This window comes from Procambarus clarkii, chromosome 73 (assembly GCF_040958095.1).
Source record: "Procambarus clarkii isolate CNS0578487 chromosome 73, FALCON_Pclarkii_2.0, whole genome shotgun sequence".
Lineage (NCBI taxonomy): Eukaryota > Metazoa > Arthropoda > Malacostraca > Decapoda > Cambaridae > Procambarus > Procambarus clarkii.
The window spans coordinates 26,976,930-26,992,256 of NC_091222.1; the positions used below are offsets into that span (position 1 = coordinate 26,976,930).

At 44.1% G+C, this 15,327-nt stretch overlaps 1 protein-coding gene across 1 annotated transcript; it reads right to left on the reverse strand.

The window, feature by feature from the left end:
• Positions 1-2,853: 2,853 nt before the first annotated feature.
• LOC138356681 (uncharacterized) lies at positions 2,854-12,560 on the reverse strand. The gene is made up of 2 exons (XM_069312876.1): positions 11,907-12,560; positions 2,854-2,988 (listed from the first exon to the last, which is right to left on the reverse strand). Exons 1-2 carry the CDS (start codon positions 12,558-12,560, stop codon positions 2,854-2,856), a joined length of 789 nt encoding a protein of 262 aa, XP_069168977.1.
• Positions 12,561-15,327: the final 2,767 nt, after the last annotated feature.

A 15,327-nucleotide genomic window follows, 5' to 3' on the forward strand; every position in this document is an offset into this window, starting at 1 on the left:
AAAACACGGATTACTTTACGCTGATGGTAAACTATGTACACGAACAAGGGAACGTAGTCTCCATAACTAAGCAGTTAATGTAACCAGCTTCTCATATCTTGAGATGATTGAGATGATTTCGGGGCTTTAGTGTCCCCGCGGTCCGGTCCTCGACCAGGTCTCCACCCCCAGGAAGCAGCCCGTGACAGCTGACTAACACCCAGGTACCTATTTTACTGCTAGGTAACAGGGGCATAGGGTGAAGGAAACTGCCCATTGTTTCTCGCCGGCGCCTGGGACCGAACCCAGGATCACAAGTCCAGCGTGCTGTCCGCTCGGCCGACCGGCTCCCATAATACAACCTGTACCCTATCGACCACAAATTATATCACATTAGAGCAAAGAAGATATACTGTGTTTTATCCTTTTCCACTAAACATCTGCGAGCGAACACCGATCAACACCGAACACCGGTGGGGGAAAAGGAACAAAAAACACCTGTATTCCCTACGAGGCAAAGTTAAAATATCGGGCCTAATATTGACTTCCTCGTAAATTGAGAAGAAAATGGAAATTTTTCCCATTAATGAACGCTATCTCCAATACTTGCTCTCAGGACAATGAGCAGTAGAACTGGGACCAGCCAAATTGCATTTTTCTCGCTTATGACAAATCAATTAATCGGATTTTTGTTCATTGATAATATTTGTCGAATACCGGTAAGCATGTGACGATTGTAAAGAGGTTATTCGACGAATGTAGTTATATAACGAATGTAAACAGGTTATTCACGTCTAAATTATTATTAATATCAGCGGTCTCTTAACGGGGTTAGACTCTCATGGGGTTAGACTTTCAGCGCCGTGGAGAGGGGGGACCTGCTGCATGGGTAACAGCTTCTTCTCCGTATCAACCTACCCAGGCTTTGCGCCCTGGAGAGGGGGGGGGGGGACCTGCTGCATGGGTAACAGCTTCTCCCCCGTATCAACCTACCCAGGCTTTGCGCCCTGGAGAGGGTCCCCTGCTGCATGGGTAACAGCTTCTCCCCCGTATCAACCTACCCAGGCTTTGCGCCCTGGAGAGGGGGGGGGGGGATCTGCTGCATGGGTAACAGCTTCTCCCCAGTATCAACCTACCCAGGCTTTGCGCCCTGGAGAGGGGGGGGGGGGGATCTGCTGCATGGGTAACAGCTTCTCCCCAGTATCAACCTACCCTGGCTTTGCGCCCTAGAGAGGCCACTCCAGACCGACAACCAGAGCCTCCATAGTCTCCTGAGACTGATGGATGTCTACTACTTAACGATTAAAGCAGACGAATATGTATGAAAGTGACCGAGATATGTGAAAGTGACCGAGGGAAGCGACCCATCAGGAGAAAGCGCCAAGTCATTACGACTATAGACCACTGGGAAGGGGTCAGGATAAGGATTTGGGATGGGACGGGGAAAAGGAATGGTGCCCAACCACTTGTGGACGGTCGGGGATTGAACGCCGACCTGCATGAAGCAAGACCGTCGCTCTACCATCTACCCCAAGTGGTTGAGATAAACAATATATCCAAGATAGACAATGCACCAAATTAAAATTAAACTTGTAAACAAAGACTACAACAGTTCCAGAGATAATTGATCAACGAAGATGCAAGAAAATGGTTGAGATTTAAGGAAACGAAAAGACTAGCGCGATAACAGAGACAGAAGTTGGCAACTACAACACAAGGCGCTCAGCCATCAAGAACAACACACCCAAAACGTAGATACACTTAAAATAAAAACAAACGAGGCTTTAGTACACAAATTCAACTCCACCCTTAACCTAACATAATTACAACTAATCATTCCTGCCTGAAACGCTGCGCGTACTAGTGGCTTTACAAGACTGTAATTACCATTTTATGTATCCTCACATTCCTAATGTACCTTCTTGTATATGCATAAATAAATAAATAAATAAATTTAATAACATTCATCTTGATTTTTAGTTTCATAAGGCCCATCACCCTTATGAAAGGTGTCACCCAAAGCACCTCCAAAGGATACCTGATCAACCAGGCTGTGACTCGTACGTCAGGCTGCGAGCAGCCGCGTCCAACAGCCTGGTTGATCAGTCCGGCAACCAGGAGGCCTGGTCGACGACCGGGCCGCGGGGAATCTAAGCCCCGGAAGCACCTCAAGGTAACCTCAAGGTAAGGTAACCCCCATTCCTAACGAGCGCTAGTTAACTAAAAAAAGTAACTATTAACTAGCTGGGAGAACAGACGGGTGAGGAAATACTTCAGGGGCCAGATTCACGAAAGCACTTACGCAAACACTTACGAACCTGTACATCTTTTCTCAATCATTGCCGGCTTTTTTTCCAATTATTAAACAGTTAATGAGCTCCGAAGCACCAGGAAGCTGTTTATAACGAGAACAACAGTTGAATGGGAAGTTTTCATGCTTGTAAACTGTTTAATAAATGTAACCAAAGCCGTCTAAGATTGAGGAAAGATGAACACGTTCGTAAGTGTTTGCGTAACTGTTTCGTGAATCTGGCCCCAGGTGTTCAGGCCGGGCAGGTAAGACTCCCCTCGTTTGACGAGAGAAAATGGTCCAGGTTGGCGAGAATTGGTAACCGCGCTGCTAAGGTATACTGGCAAGCCTCGCTCAAACCGCGTCCCCTCGTGGGCTAAACTGTCAAATGTCCCTTCATCATGGGGTCAAACTGTCAAATATCCCTTCATCATGGGGTCAAACTGTCAAATATACCTTCATTATGGGGCTAAACTGTCAAATATGCCTTCATCATGGGTTAAACTGTCAAATATCCTTTCATCATGGGGCTAAACTGTCAAATATCTCTTCATCATGGGGTCAAACTGTCAAATATACCTTCATTATGGGGCTAAACTGTCAAATATGCCTTCATCATGGGTTAAACTGTCAAATATACCTTCATTATGGGTTAAACTGTCAAATATCTCTTCATCATAGGGTAAAACTGTCAAATATACCTTCATTATGGGGTTAAACTGTCAAATATGCCTTCATCATGGGTTAAACTGTCAAATATACCTTCATTATGGGGTTAAACTGTCAAATATGCCTTCATCATGGGTTAAACTGTCAAATATCCCTTCATCATGGGGTCAAACTGTCAAATATACCTTCATCATGAGGCTAAACTGTCAAATATGCCTTCATCATGGGTTAAACTGTCAAATATCCTTTCATCATGGGGCTAAACTGTCAAATATCTCTTCATCATGGGGTCAAACTGTCAAATATACCTTCATTATGGGGCTAAACTGTCAAATATGCCTTCATCATGGGTTAAACTGTCAAATATCCCTTCATCATGGGGTCAAACTGTCAAATATCTCTTCATCATAGGGTAAAACTGTCAAATATACCTTCATTATGGGGTTAAACTGTCAAATATCCCTTCATCATGGGTTAAACTGTCAAATATCCCTTCATCATGGGTTAAACTGTCAAATATCTCTTCATCATAGGGTAAAACTGTCAAATATACCTTCATTATGGGGTTAAACTGTCAAATATCCCTTCATCATGGGGGTTAAACTGTCAAATATACCTTCATGATGGGTTAACTTAGTTAATTTCCCCTCATCACGTGTAAACTTTAATATAACATGATTAATGGAGCGTAGACTAACCGCACTAGTTTACAAATAGTGGGACGTGTTACTCCTTAGTTTACACATGATTGGAGGTATTCAATGCACCAAAGTACAGCCATGTGTAAACTTGGTAATACATGTTACTCTACATGTAGACTACGCTCTTTCAACATGTGTAACATCTGGCGTAATTTACGAATCGTTTTATGAATGTAAACATAATTACGTGATTTGTTAATCCTTGGAGAATTAGGTTAAAAATACGCAGCGGAAACTTGTCATAGTTCTGTATAGCTCACATGTGTATGAATATGTATGTATGCCCACAGGCGTAAAAACGTGCGTACTAGAGCGCACGCACGCATGCAAACAATATCACTCTAACATGTACGCATAAACAGAACCAATAACAAATACACATACAATATAACAGGTGTGTTTCCGTTATACTCTTGCACCCAAATAACACATACACACACACACACACACACACACACACATACACACGCACACACGCACACACACACACATACATACACACACACACACACACACACACACATACATACACTCACACACAAACACACAATCACACACATACATACACACACACACACACACACACACACACACACACACACACATACATACACACACACACACACACACACACATATACATACACACACACACACACGCACACACATACATACATACACACACACACACACACACACACACACACACACACACACACGCACATACACAGCTGGGGGACGGGGTCAAAGAGCCAGAACTCAACCCCCGCAAGCACATATAGGTGAGCGCGCGCATTCACGCAAAGGGGGCCTGTGGCTGAGTGTACAGTGCTTGGGACTCGTAATCCTAGGGTCCGGGTTCGATCCTCGGCGATGGCGGAAAATAAATGGGCAGAGTTTCTTTCACCCTGATACCCCTGTTACCTAGCTGTAAATAGGTACCTGGGAGTTAGACAGCTGCTACGGACTGCTTCCTGTGTGTATTCACCTAATTGTGCTTGCGGGGTTTAAGCTTTGGCTCTTTGGTCCCGCCTCTCAACTGTCAATCAACAGGTGTACAGGTTCCTGAGCCTATTGGGCTCTATCATATCTACACTTGAAACTGTGTATGGAGTCAGCCTCCACCACATCACTGCCTAATGCATTCCATTTATTAACTACTCTGACACTGAAAAAATTATTTCTAACGTCTCTGACTCATCTGGGTACCAAGTTTCCACCTGTGTCCCCTTGTTCGTGTTCCACCCGTGCTGAAGAGTTTGTCTTTGTCCACCCTGTCAATTCACACACACACAATTGTGTGTGTGTGTGTGTGTGTGTGTGTGTGTGTGTGTGTGTGTGTGTGTGTGTGTATGTGTATGTATAAAAAAAAGTTGATTGACAGTTGAGAGGCGGGCCGAAAGAGCAGAGTTCTACCCACCTCCCCTAAGCACAACTAGATGAAAACAACTAGGTGAATACACGCGCGCGCGCGAACGCCCGGGTGGTACACGAACAAGGGGACACAGGTGGAAACCGAGTACCCAAATGAGCCACAGAGACATTAAAACGAACTTTTTTAGTGTCAGAGTAGTTAACAGATGGAATGCATTAGGCAGTGATGTGGTGGAGGCTGACTCCATACACATAACTTGGGAAGAGACTCGTGAATCTGTACACCAGTTGATTGACGGTAGAGAGGCGGGACCAAAGAGCTCAACCCCTCGCAAGCACAACTACATGAACACACACACACGCAGACTCTATACACAGTTTCAAATGCAGATATGATAGAGCCCAGTAGGCTCAGGAACCTGTACACCAGTTGACTGACGGTAGAGAGGCGGGACCAAAGAGCTCAACCCCTCGCAAGCACAACTACATGAGCACACAAACACGCCGACTCTATACCCAGTTTCAAATGCAGATATGATAGAGCCCAGTAGGCTCAGGAACCTGTACACCAGTTGATTGACGGTAGAGAGGCGGGACCAAAGAGCTCAACCCCTCGCAAGCACAACTACATGAGCACACACACACGCAGACTCTATACACAGTTTCAAATGCAGATATGATAGAGCCCAGTAGGCTCAGGAACCTGTACACCAGTTGATTGAGGGTTGAGAGGCGGGACCAAAGAGCCAGAGCTCAACCCCCGCAAGCACAACTAGGTGAGTACAGACATATACACAACATTTAAAATTAACAATTTACATTTTCATTTGATATCTCCTGGACTTTATAAAATTCGTATTGGGGGATTCAGTGCTACCTCCCGGCTAGCATATGGCCCTCTACTGTGATAAAAAATTCAATCACAACTCATGTCAATTATACCATTCCGATGAGCATTCTAACCCCCCTTTCCCCCCCCCCCTCACTCCATTCCCCCCCTTTTTCCCACAATTCCTCTTTACTGTTTCTTTTGCCCTCTTCTCCCGTTTCTCATCTACCCCCTTCAAAGTATTCTTTTCTTCAAATTGCTAACTTCCCACTGGATAGGTTTAGGATACATTATTATATAGGTAACTAGCTCACCACAGATGCAGACTACTCACTGTGTTGTGTTCTAGTTCTTTACGGGCTCGCCATAGCCCGTGCTACCTGGAACACCTGTTCCGAATAGCTGAATTTAAAACATTTGGGGATGGGTATGGGGTGAACTACTATCCACTGGATGGGTATGGGATGCACTGTACCCAATGGGATGGGTATGGGATGGGTATGGGTTGTCCCTATGAGAAAATATTGAAGCTATTAAATTGGATCCCATCTGACAGCTTCACTATAGATAAATGTTAGAATTATCAACTTTTAATAATATACAAGTTCTTACAATAATACCACTTGGGGTGGACGGTAGAGCGACGGTCTCGCTTCATGCAGGTTGGCGTTCAATCCCCGACCGTCCACAAGTGGTTGGGGCACCATTCCTTTCCCCCCGTCCATCCCAAATCCTTATCCTGACCCCTTCCCAGTGCTATATAGTCGTAATGGCTTAGCAGTTTCTCCTGATACGTCCTTCACAATACAAGAGAGACTGTACAACTGTGTATAAACAAAGTTATACTTCTAGTTGTGATGCCTTCCTTCTAGGAAGGAATTGTAGGAGGATTGTAGAAGGATTGTAAGATTGTAAAGGACTAAGATTGTAAAGGATTGTAGCGCCAGTGATGCTTAACGATTCTCTCCCGTTTCTGTGAATTAGTCCATTACAAAATTACAGGAAAGGGTGACGATCTTGGGCGAACTATTTCGAAATGGTGATGGTAGTCATTAGTGGAAAAATTGATTAGTTATTGTTATAATTAGTAGATGGTAATACTAAGGAATGATAGTAAGATTAAATTCCATATGCCTCATCGGTTTCATTTTAGTTAAAAAAAATATTTAATGCAACATGTTTAATACAATATGATTAGTACAACATGGTTAATACAATATGGTTAATACAATGTTTTTTTCTTTATGAATGTTTATTCCAGTTGGGCTCTGTTATTCTAAACTAATATCAGTCTGGATGTAATTTACGGGCTTCCTGAGTGCAGTAGATTCAGTTTTTCTTTTCAAGATCACTTCAGGGGGAAAAAAAAGGAAGGTATCATGTAATGTTTTTTTAAACGTATTTATATTATGTTTATAATCCTCTTTATCCTTTATCCATTCGTTTTATCCTTCCCTCTCCCATTCCATTCCATCACTATTAAAATCACTTATTAATTCTTTCCCACTATCCTCGAAATTTCTGTATTAAATATATATATATAAATTTTGCTGAGCAGTTTGTGATAAGTATATTTTGGACAAAGATTTGCTGCGTGAATGTGGTGTAGAGACACGAGTGATCATATGTGCTTAACACCATGATGACAGTGTTAGGTCGTGTACTCTGTGTGTGTGTGTGTGTGTGTGTGTGTGTGTGTGTGTGTGTGTGTGTGTGTGTGTGTGTGTGTGTGTGTGTGTGTGTGTGTGTACTCATCTATTTGTGCTTGCGGGTGTTGAGCTCTGGCTCTTTGGTCCCGCCTCTCAACTGTCAATCAACAATCAGTGTGTGTGTGTGTGTGTGTGTGTGTGTGTGTGTGTGTGACCACTATCTCCGCCACCTCCCCCCCCCCCCTCCGCTCGCCGAACGTCATAAAACTAGTTGATAAACAATCAAATCTACGAACACATCACCAAGGTCCTCAATATGCATCGCTGGGTATTGTATGAAATAACGAATGAATATATATATATATATATATATATATATATATATATATATATATATATATATATATATATATATATATATTGCGGAAAATCCATAGAGAAATGGAAAAGGAAGATGAACGTTTCAAGAAGGCCGTTGTCAACACCAGACCATATTAAGAGTACCACCTCTCATGCACCTGTAGGGACCCATAGCCTCGAAGAAGAAAATAAAGAGCACTCAGCGATGTGAGCGACCACAACACTCCTATTTCTTTCCCATGCAGTTGCAAACTTTTTATCCCAAAATAGCCGAGGGGGAAAAAAAAGGAGGGGAAAAAAAACCCAGGAATAACGCTAATTCTTTCCCGTGATCAAATCACCTACACGAGGCCAGAAGGCGAGAGGGACCTACACATATGACGCCATTTAGAGCATTCAAAGTCATACTATCGTATAATACCCTCAAATTTCGTTAATTAGAAAACAAACACAATTTCACTGTTTGCTAACAAGTAAAATGTGGTTACGATAATTAAATTAGGTGTCGGGTTACGGTGTAAATATAGTGCCATTTCCTCAACAAATGTGACTTTTTTGTTTCCTAAAAAAGGGGAAAAAAAGTTACCTTTGCATGACACTGTTGGAATTTTACCGTTATACAAAGGTGTGTTGTGGCAAGGACAGTGTACTGTGGCAAGGACAGTGTACTGTGACAAGGACAGTGTACTGTGGCAAGGACAGTGTACTGTGGTAAAGGACAGTGTACTGTGGTAAAGGACAGTGTACTGTGGCAAGGACAGTACTGTGGCAAGGACGGTGTACTGTGGCAAGGACAGTGTACTGTGGCAAGGACGGTGTACTGTGGCAAGGACGGTGTACTATGGCAAGGACGGTGTACTGTGGCAAGGACAGTGTACTGTGGCAAGAACAGTGAACAGTAGCAAGGACAGTGTACTGTGGCAAGAACAGTGAACAGTAGCAAGGACAGTACTGTGGCAAGAACAGTGAACAGTAGCAAGGACAGTGCACTGTGAAGACTGCAGTAGCTCAGACAACTGTGACGAAAACAAGGTATTACAGAGATCAATAACTATATATCAGCCAACTACAGTGAACTGTGACTTTGATGACACACTGGAGATCACCGTAATGGAAGGTGATGCAACGCTCCATGTTCATCACAGTACTGTACCTGAATAGTACCAGGAGAAGTACAGTACTGTACCCGAATAGTACCAGGGGAAGTACAGTACTGTACCCGAATAGTACCAGGGGAAGTACAGTACTGTACCCGAATAGTACCAGGGGAAGTACAGTACTGTACCTGAATAGTACAAGGAGAAGTACAGTACTGTACCCGAATAGTACCAGGGGAAGTACAGTACTGTACCTGAATAGTACCAGGGGAAGTACAGTACTGTACCCGAATAGTACCAGGGGAAGTACAGTACTGTACCTGAATAGTACCAGAAGTACAGTACTGTACCCGAATAGTACCAGAAGTACAGTACCGTACCTGAATAGTACCAGGAGAAGTACAGTACTGTACCTGAATAGTACCAGGAGTAGTACTCTGTGTACAACCGACCATCCTTTGCAAGTAGCCCCAACGCACAGAAAACAGTGCACTAAGACACCCTAACCTAACCTCTAACCTCACGCATAGAAAACGCAAACACTGGAAGGACGTCATTAGGGAGGTCCACAGGTATGTCCTGGGGGAGGGGGGGGGGGGGGGTTAACAGGTGAGTGGTCAGTTCTCAAGAGGCCTGACGGCTGAGTGGATAGCGCTCGGGATTCGTAGTCCTCAGGTTCCGGGTTCGATCCCCGGCGGAGGCGGAAACAACTGGGCAGAGTTTCTTTCACCGTGATGTACCTGTTCACCTAGCAGTAAATAGGTACCTGGGAGTTAGACAGCTGCTACGGGCTGCTTCCTAGGGGGTGTGTAACAAAAAGGAGGCCTGGTCGAGGACCGGGCTGTGTGGACGCTAAGCCCCGAAATCATCTCAAGATAACCTCAAGATGTAGATTCACACAGAGTAATTTAGATAATTCTTCCGGAGGCGGACTTGAGATAATATGCTTCATTACGCTATATATAGAGGATACGTCATTAGTGCTTCACGCAAAGATAGTACATATATCCTTGCGTCACACAATATAAGGACACGTTAAAATAACGCAAAGTGACGCCGCACGTCAAATCAACGACAAATAACGCTACAAACCTGCTTCCCGCCAAATCCGCGACGCGATCGACGTTCCTGAAACGACATTAATCCATTTATAGTCGTCGACACGACCTTCTATAAACAATCGTATCGGATGGGAGGACACGACATCATTCATAGTGCGTAGAGAGCTATATACGACCCTGACAGTCATTTGGCTGGAATTTCTGGTAAATCTTTTACGACCAAGTTTTATCAAAAAGTAATGAAGGGATGTAAACACAACTTTTTTGCCTTTGTTATTGATTTACTGGCGGCCATATTGGTTATTGTAACGACGGCTGTTATGAGGTCTTCCGTCTAAACGATAGTTTATCTGTAAACAGATAATGTTGCAATATCAATTATAGACAGCATAACTGATAGACAGTAGATGTGATAGTATAAGTGATATAGACAGTATAACTGACATAGACTATCAGGTATACTATCTAGAACGGATAGACAATACAACCAATAGACAGTAGAAGTGATAGACAGTATAACTGATAGTTTAACTGATAACAGTTTACTTGATAGACAATAACTGACAAGATAACTGATAGACAATTGTATCTCACGAAGGCATTATCCAACATAATGCTACTAGAAGAGCTAATGCTGCATTGATAAACAGAAGTTGAGCAAGGGCTTGGCATTACAATCTATGCTATCAAACCAAATTACCTCAAGAATCTATGACTGACATAAACCACTGACACTCAAAGGTGTCAAAGGTGACATTGACACTCTACCCTTTCTACTCAAAGGGTAGAAAGCTGTAGGGATATCTTAGAAACTTAGAACTACACACTTGGCCTGAAACGATCATTAGATTGTGACTAATTACCAGAATACGGTTACTTAAGGCGGGTAATAAGGTACTTGAATCTCTCAAGATGTATCCTCACGATACATCTTGAGGATACATTTCTTCAGTGATTTTAGATCGAATATCATGAGATACTTTCAGACCGAAACGTCGTCGTCCCTTCACTTTCTAGTGTGTCGTTTGGTTAACATTTCAGCCACGTTATTGTGACTCCTCGTCTACAGATACTTACAGCTTTGTATACTGCTTCATTTACTCACGGCAGCCAATTCCCGTTTTGATAGTTATAGCAATGATAAGGACCACTGTATATTATACAGTGTACCACTGTATATTATACAGTGGTCCACCGCAGGTTTGGTACGCTGTACCAAACCTGCTACACCACACCCGACTACAGCAAGTGACAAAAACACAACAAAATTCCACACAGAAATCACAATAGCGTGATGTATCATACAAGTCTCGGAGAGGCTGCAGGAACCGTTGGTAAATCAGGATGATTTCCCGGTTGCAATTCTTTTTACCATGTCGTTGCTCAGTCGATTAAGGCAGCGTCTGGGATCCTCTCGGACGTAGGATCGAATCCTCGTTACGGGAGGACGAGGATTCGTCCTTGTGGATTTATTCACCCAATAAAATTATTCAGATAAATTATTCATCCCATTTTCTTCCCCAACATAAGGGGAAACTCGGGTACTCAGACCTGAACAAGTTACAATAGCTCCCTTGTAAGTACTTCACAGAGCTACATTAAAGTACTACAAACGTAGAAACTGTAGTACTTATTGTAGTAGACGGCGGAAACACACTATCCTCATATCCAACGCGATAAAATTGTGAAAAATTGGCAAGTAATGGGACTCATTTCGGCTTAAAAGGGTCGTTTCTGTCTCACGATTTCCTCTCCACTAATTGCTAGCGTCTTTGTAATCATAGACAGTGTAGCAGATGGCGGATTACTGCCTTCATGGGTTTACCTATCACCTGTACCACCTGGCAGTCTTCTTACCCATCTGGTAAGATTCTTAGCCATCTGGCTAGCATTTTTACCCATTTGGTAAGATTCTTAGCCATCTGGGTGGCATTCTTAGCCATCTGGGTGGCATTCTTAGCCATCTGGGTGGCATTCTTAGCCATCTGGGTAGCATTCTTAGCCATCTGGGTGGCATTCTTAGCCATCTGGGTGGCATTCTTAGCCATCTGGGTGGCATTCTTAGCCATCTGGGTAGCATTCTTAGCCATCTGGGTAGCATTCTTAGCCATCTGGGTAGCATTCTTAGCCATCTGGGTGGCATTCTTAGCCATCTGGGTAGTATTCTTAGCCATCTGGGTGGCATTCTTAGCCATCTGGGTGGCATTCTTAGCCATCTGGGTGGCATTCTTAGCCATCTGGGTAGCATTCTTAGCCATCTGGGTGGCATTCTTAGCCATCTGGGTGGCATTCTTAGCCATCTGGGTGGCATTCTTAGCCATCTGGGTGGCATTCTTAGCCATCTGGGTGGCATTCTTAGCCATCTGGGTGGCATTCTTAGCCATCTGGGTGGCATTCTTAGCCATCTGGGTGGCATTCTTAGCCATCTGGGTGGCATTCTTAGCCATCTGGGTGGCATTCTTAGCCATCTGGGTGGCATTCTTAGCCATCTGGGTGGCATTCTTAGCCATCTGGGTGGCATTCTTAGCCATCTGGGTGGCATTCTTACCCATCATAACAGGTCCTGGCACCCCAGAGACTGTTCCAACTTACCTTAATCAGTCCTAAGGCAACCTAATCTAATCTAACCCTATCATTAGTATACACCCTTCACTGGTATAGTGTAAACCTGCTGCATGGATCTTCTCCCCCGTATCAACCTACCCTGGCTTTGCTCCCTGGAGAGGCCACTCCAGACCGACAACCAGAGCCTCCATAGTCTCCTGAGACTGATGGATGTATACTGCTACCAATACACTGGTACACACACTACAGCGGTATACATACACTGTACCGAGACGCATACTATACTGGGATACAGTAAACCAGCATGTATTCTGTATAAATACACCTCGGGGGTGGGGGGGGGCGTAGAACGAGACCACTTGGGCAGTTTAAACTACAGCAATACAACACAAATGTATTTTGCTGCAGGACTGTATTCTGGATGGAAGTCGCCTGAGCAACACTGTGTGAGCGATACACTCTGAAAACACTGCAAGAAGTGTTGCAGTGTTGCATAAAATGTCATAATACGTAATAATATGTCATAATATGACTTTTCAGCCAACAATGGAGCGTTCTTCAGCGTTTCATTTCATTATTTTTCGGTTTAATTTACCATCTCGGCTCCATTTTGAAACAGAAGACAAACCGGCAGGGATTTAGCTCTGTGGCAACACAAGGTTTGTTTTTGCTTAAAAGTTGGATAGACTATATTCTATTCTTCGCCAAGACTATGCACCAAGGACAATCTATTCGCCCTCCATCCCTGAATGATTCTATCCAAATCAAGATCCTTGAATACAATCACTGATAAAGATATACGATGTAGCAACAATCAGGATACAATACAAGCGTGGAAAAATAAATTACGAAATATCGCGAGTTTTTCAAGATAAAATTTCCGAACTGCAAATTACAAAACTTTTATTTTCCTTTATACAGGATGGTACAGGAGCAGACGACTGCTGACTCCTGTTAGCTGGCCGAGAGCTTTCCCTTCCCATAGCTCATGGTAAGCCTTACCCTACTAGCTTTACACACAGGAGGGTACAGGAGCAGACGACTGCTGACTCCTGTTAGCTGGCCGAGAGCTTTCCCTTCCCATAGCTCATGGTAAGCCTTACCCTACTAGTTTTACACACAGGAGGGTACAGGAGCAGACGACTGCTGACTCCTGTTAGCTGGCCGAGAGCTTTCCCTTCCCATAGCTCATGGTAAGCCTTACCCTACTAGTTTTACACACAGGAGGGTACAGGAGCAGACGACTGCTGACTCCTGTTAACAGACTGAGAGCTTTCCCTTTCCATAGCTCATGGTAAGCCTTACCCTACTAGTTTTACACATAGGAGGGTACAGGAGCAGACGACTGCTGACTCCTGTTAGCAGGCTGAGAGCTTTCCCTTTCCATAGCTCATGGTAAGCCTTACCCTACTAGTTTTACACACAGGAGGGTACAGGAGCAGACGACTGCTGACTCCTGTTAACAGGCTGAGAGCTTTCCCTTCCCATAGCTCATGGTAAGCCTTACCCTACTAGTTTTACACACAGGAGGGTACAGGAGCAGACGACTGCTGACTCCTGTTAGCAGGCTGAGAGCTTTCCCTTCCCATAGCTCATGGTAAGCCTTACCCTACTAGTTTTCCCTGGAACACAACCCGCTAATCGCTTAACAACCAAGTGCCCAATTACGGCTGGGAGAACAGAGGCAATGATTTTAAAGAAATGGCGCCCAATCATCCTTGGCCAGGACTCGAACCCAGTCCAAATCCTTGGCAAGGCGCGGGATAATGTGCTACCACTACACCACCTGGGATTTTGTTTACAAGTGCAAGCAATCCGACACGGTACAAGATCCCATTATAATGACTCCAGAGTTTAATCAGAAGACATTAAATAAATTAAATAATATGAGGAAGGGAGGGAATTATCAGGGGGAAAGCGCCAAGCCATTACGACTATATAGCACTGGGAAGGGGTCAGGATTTGGAATGGGACGGTGGGATAGGAATGGTGCCCAACCACTTATGAACGGTCGGGGATTGAACGCCGACCTGCATGAAGCCAGACCGTCGCTCTACCGTCCACCCCAAGTGGTTAGGTGGGCCATGATGGCGTGGCACTATCTTCAATAGAATGGCACTCTCCAAGCACGTGAGACAATGCTTTTGAAACGCTGGCAGGTGAAAAAGGAACAATTACGGAACAATGTTGCTTGGAATGTGGGTCGGGCGGACAGTGTTTACACAGCGTCAAGTGTGTAAAGAACACTGTATGTAACACAGACTGGCCTCGCACATATGGGGGCCGCGGTTCGAGTCTTCCAGACCCCTGGTAAAAGGTACGTTTATTTCCACTGAAGTGTAGATGACAATTTATTATGTAAACAGGAACTGTGTCTATGGGTGAATGGAGCTGTGTGTGTGTGTGTGTGTGTGTGTGTGGATGAACCAGTTTGTGGATGAATGTCCATGTGTGGATGAACCAGTTTGTGGATGAATGTCCATGTGTGGATGAATGGACTTTTGTCCCAGGATGAGAGTCCTCAGTTTCTATGAATGAATAGCCTTGAGTGAATGATCGGTTCTGTTTGCGTGGATGAATGAACTTATGTATGAATGGCCTTGTTCAAGTCAATGTCTCTGCATAGATGAATAACACTGTGGATGAACAGACCTGCGTAAGTGGATGAATGTTCATGTTTGAATGGATGAATGGCCCTGTCTGCGTTCTACATTGATGAATGGCACAGTCTTTGCGTGAATAAATGGTCCTATT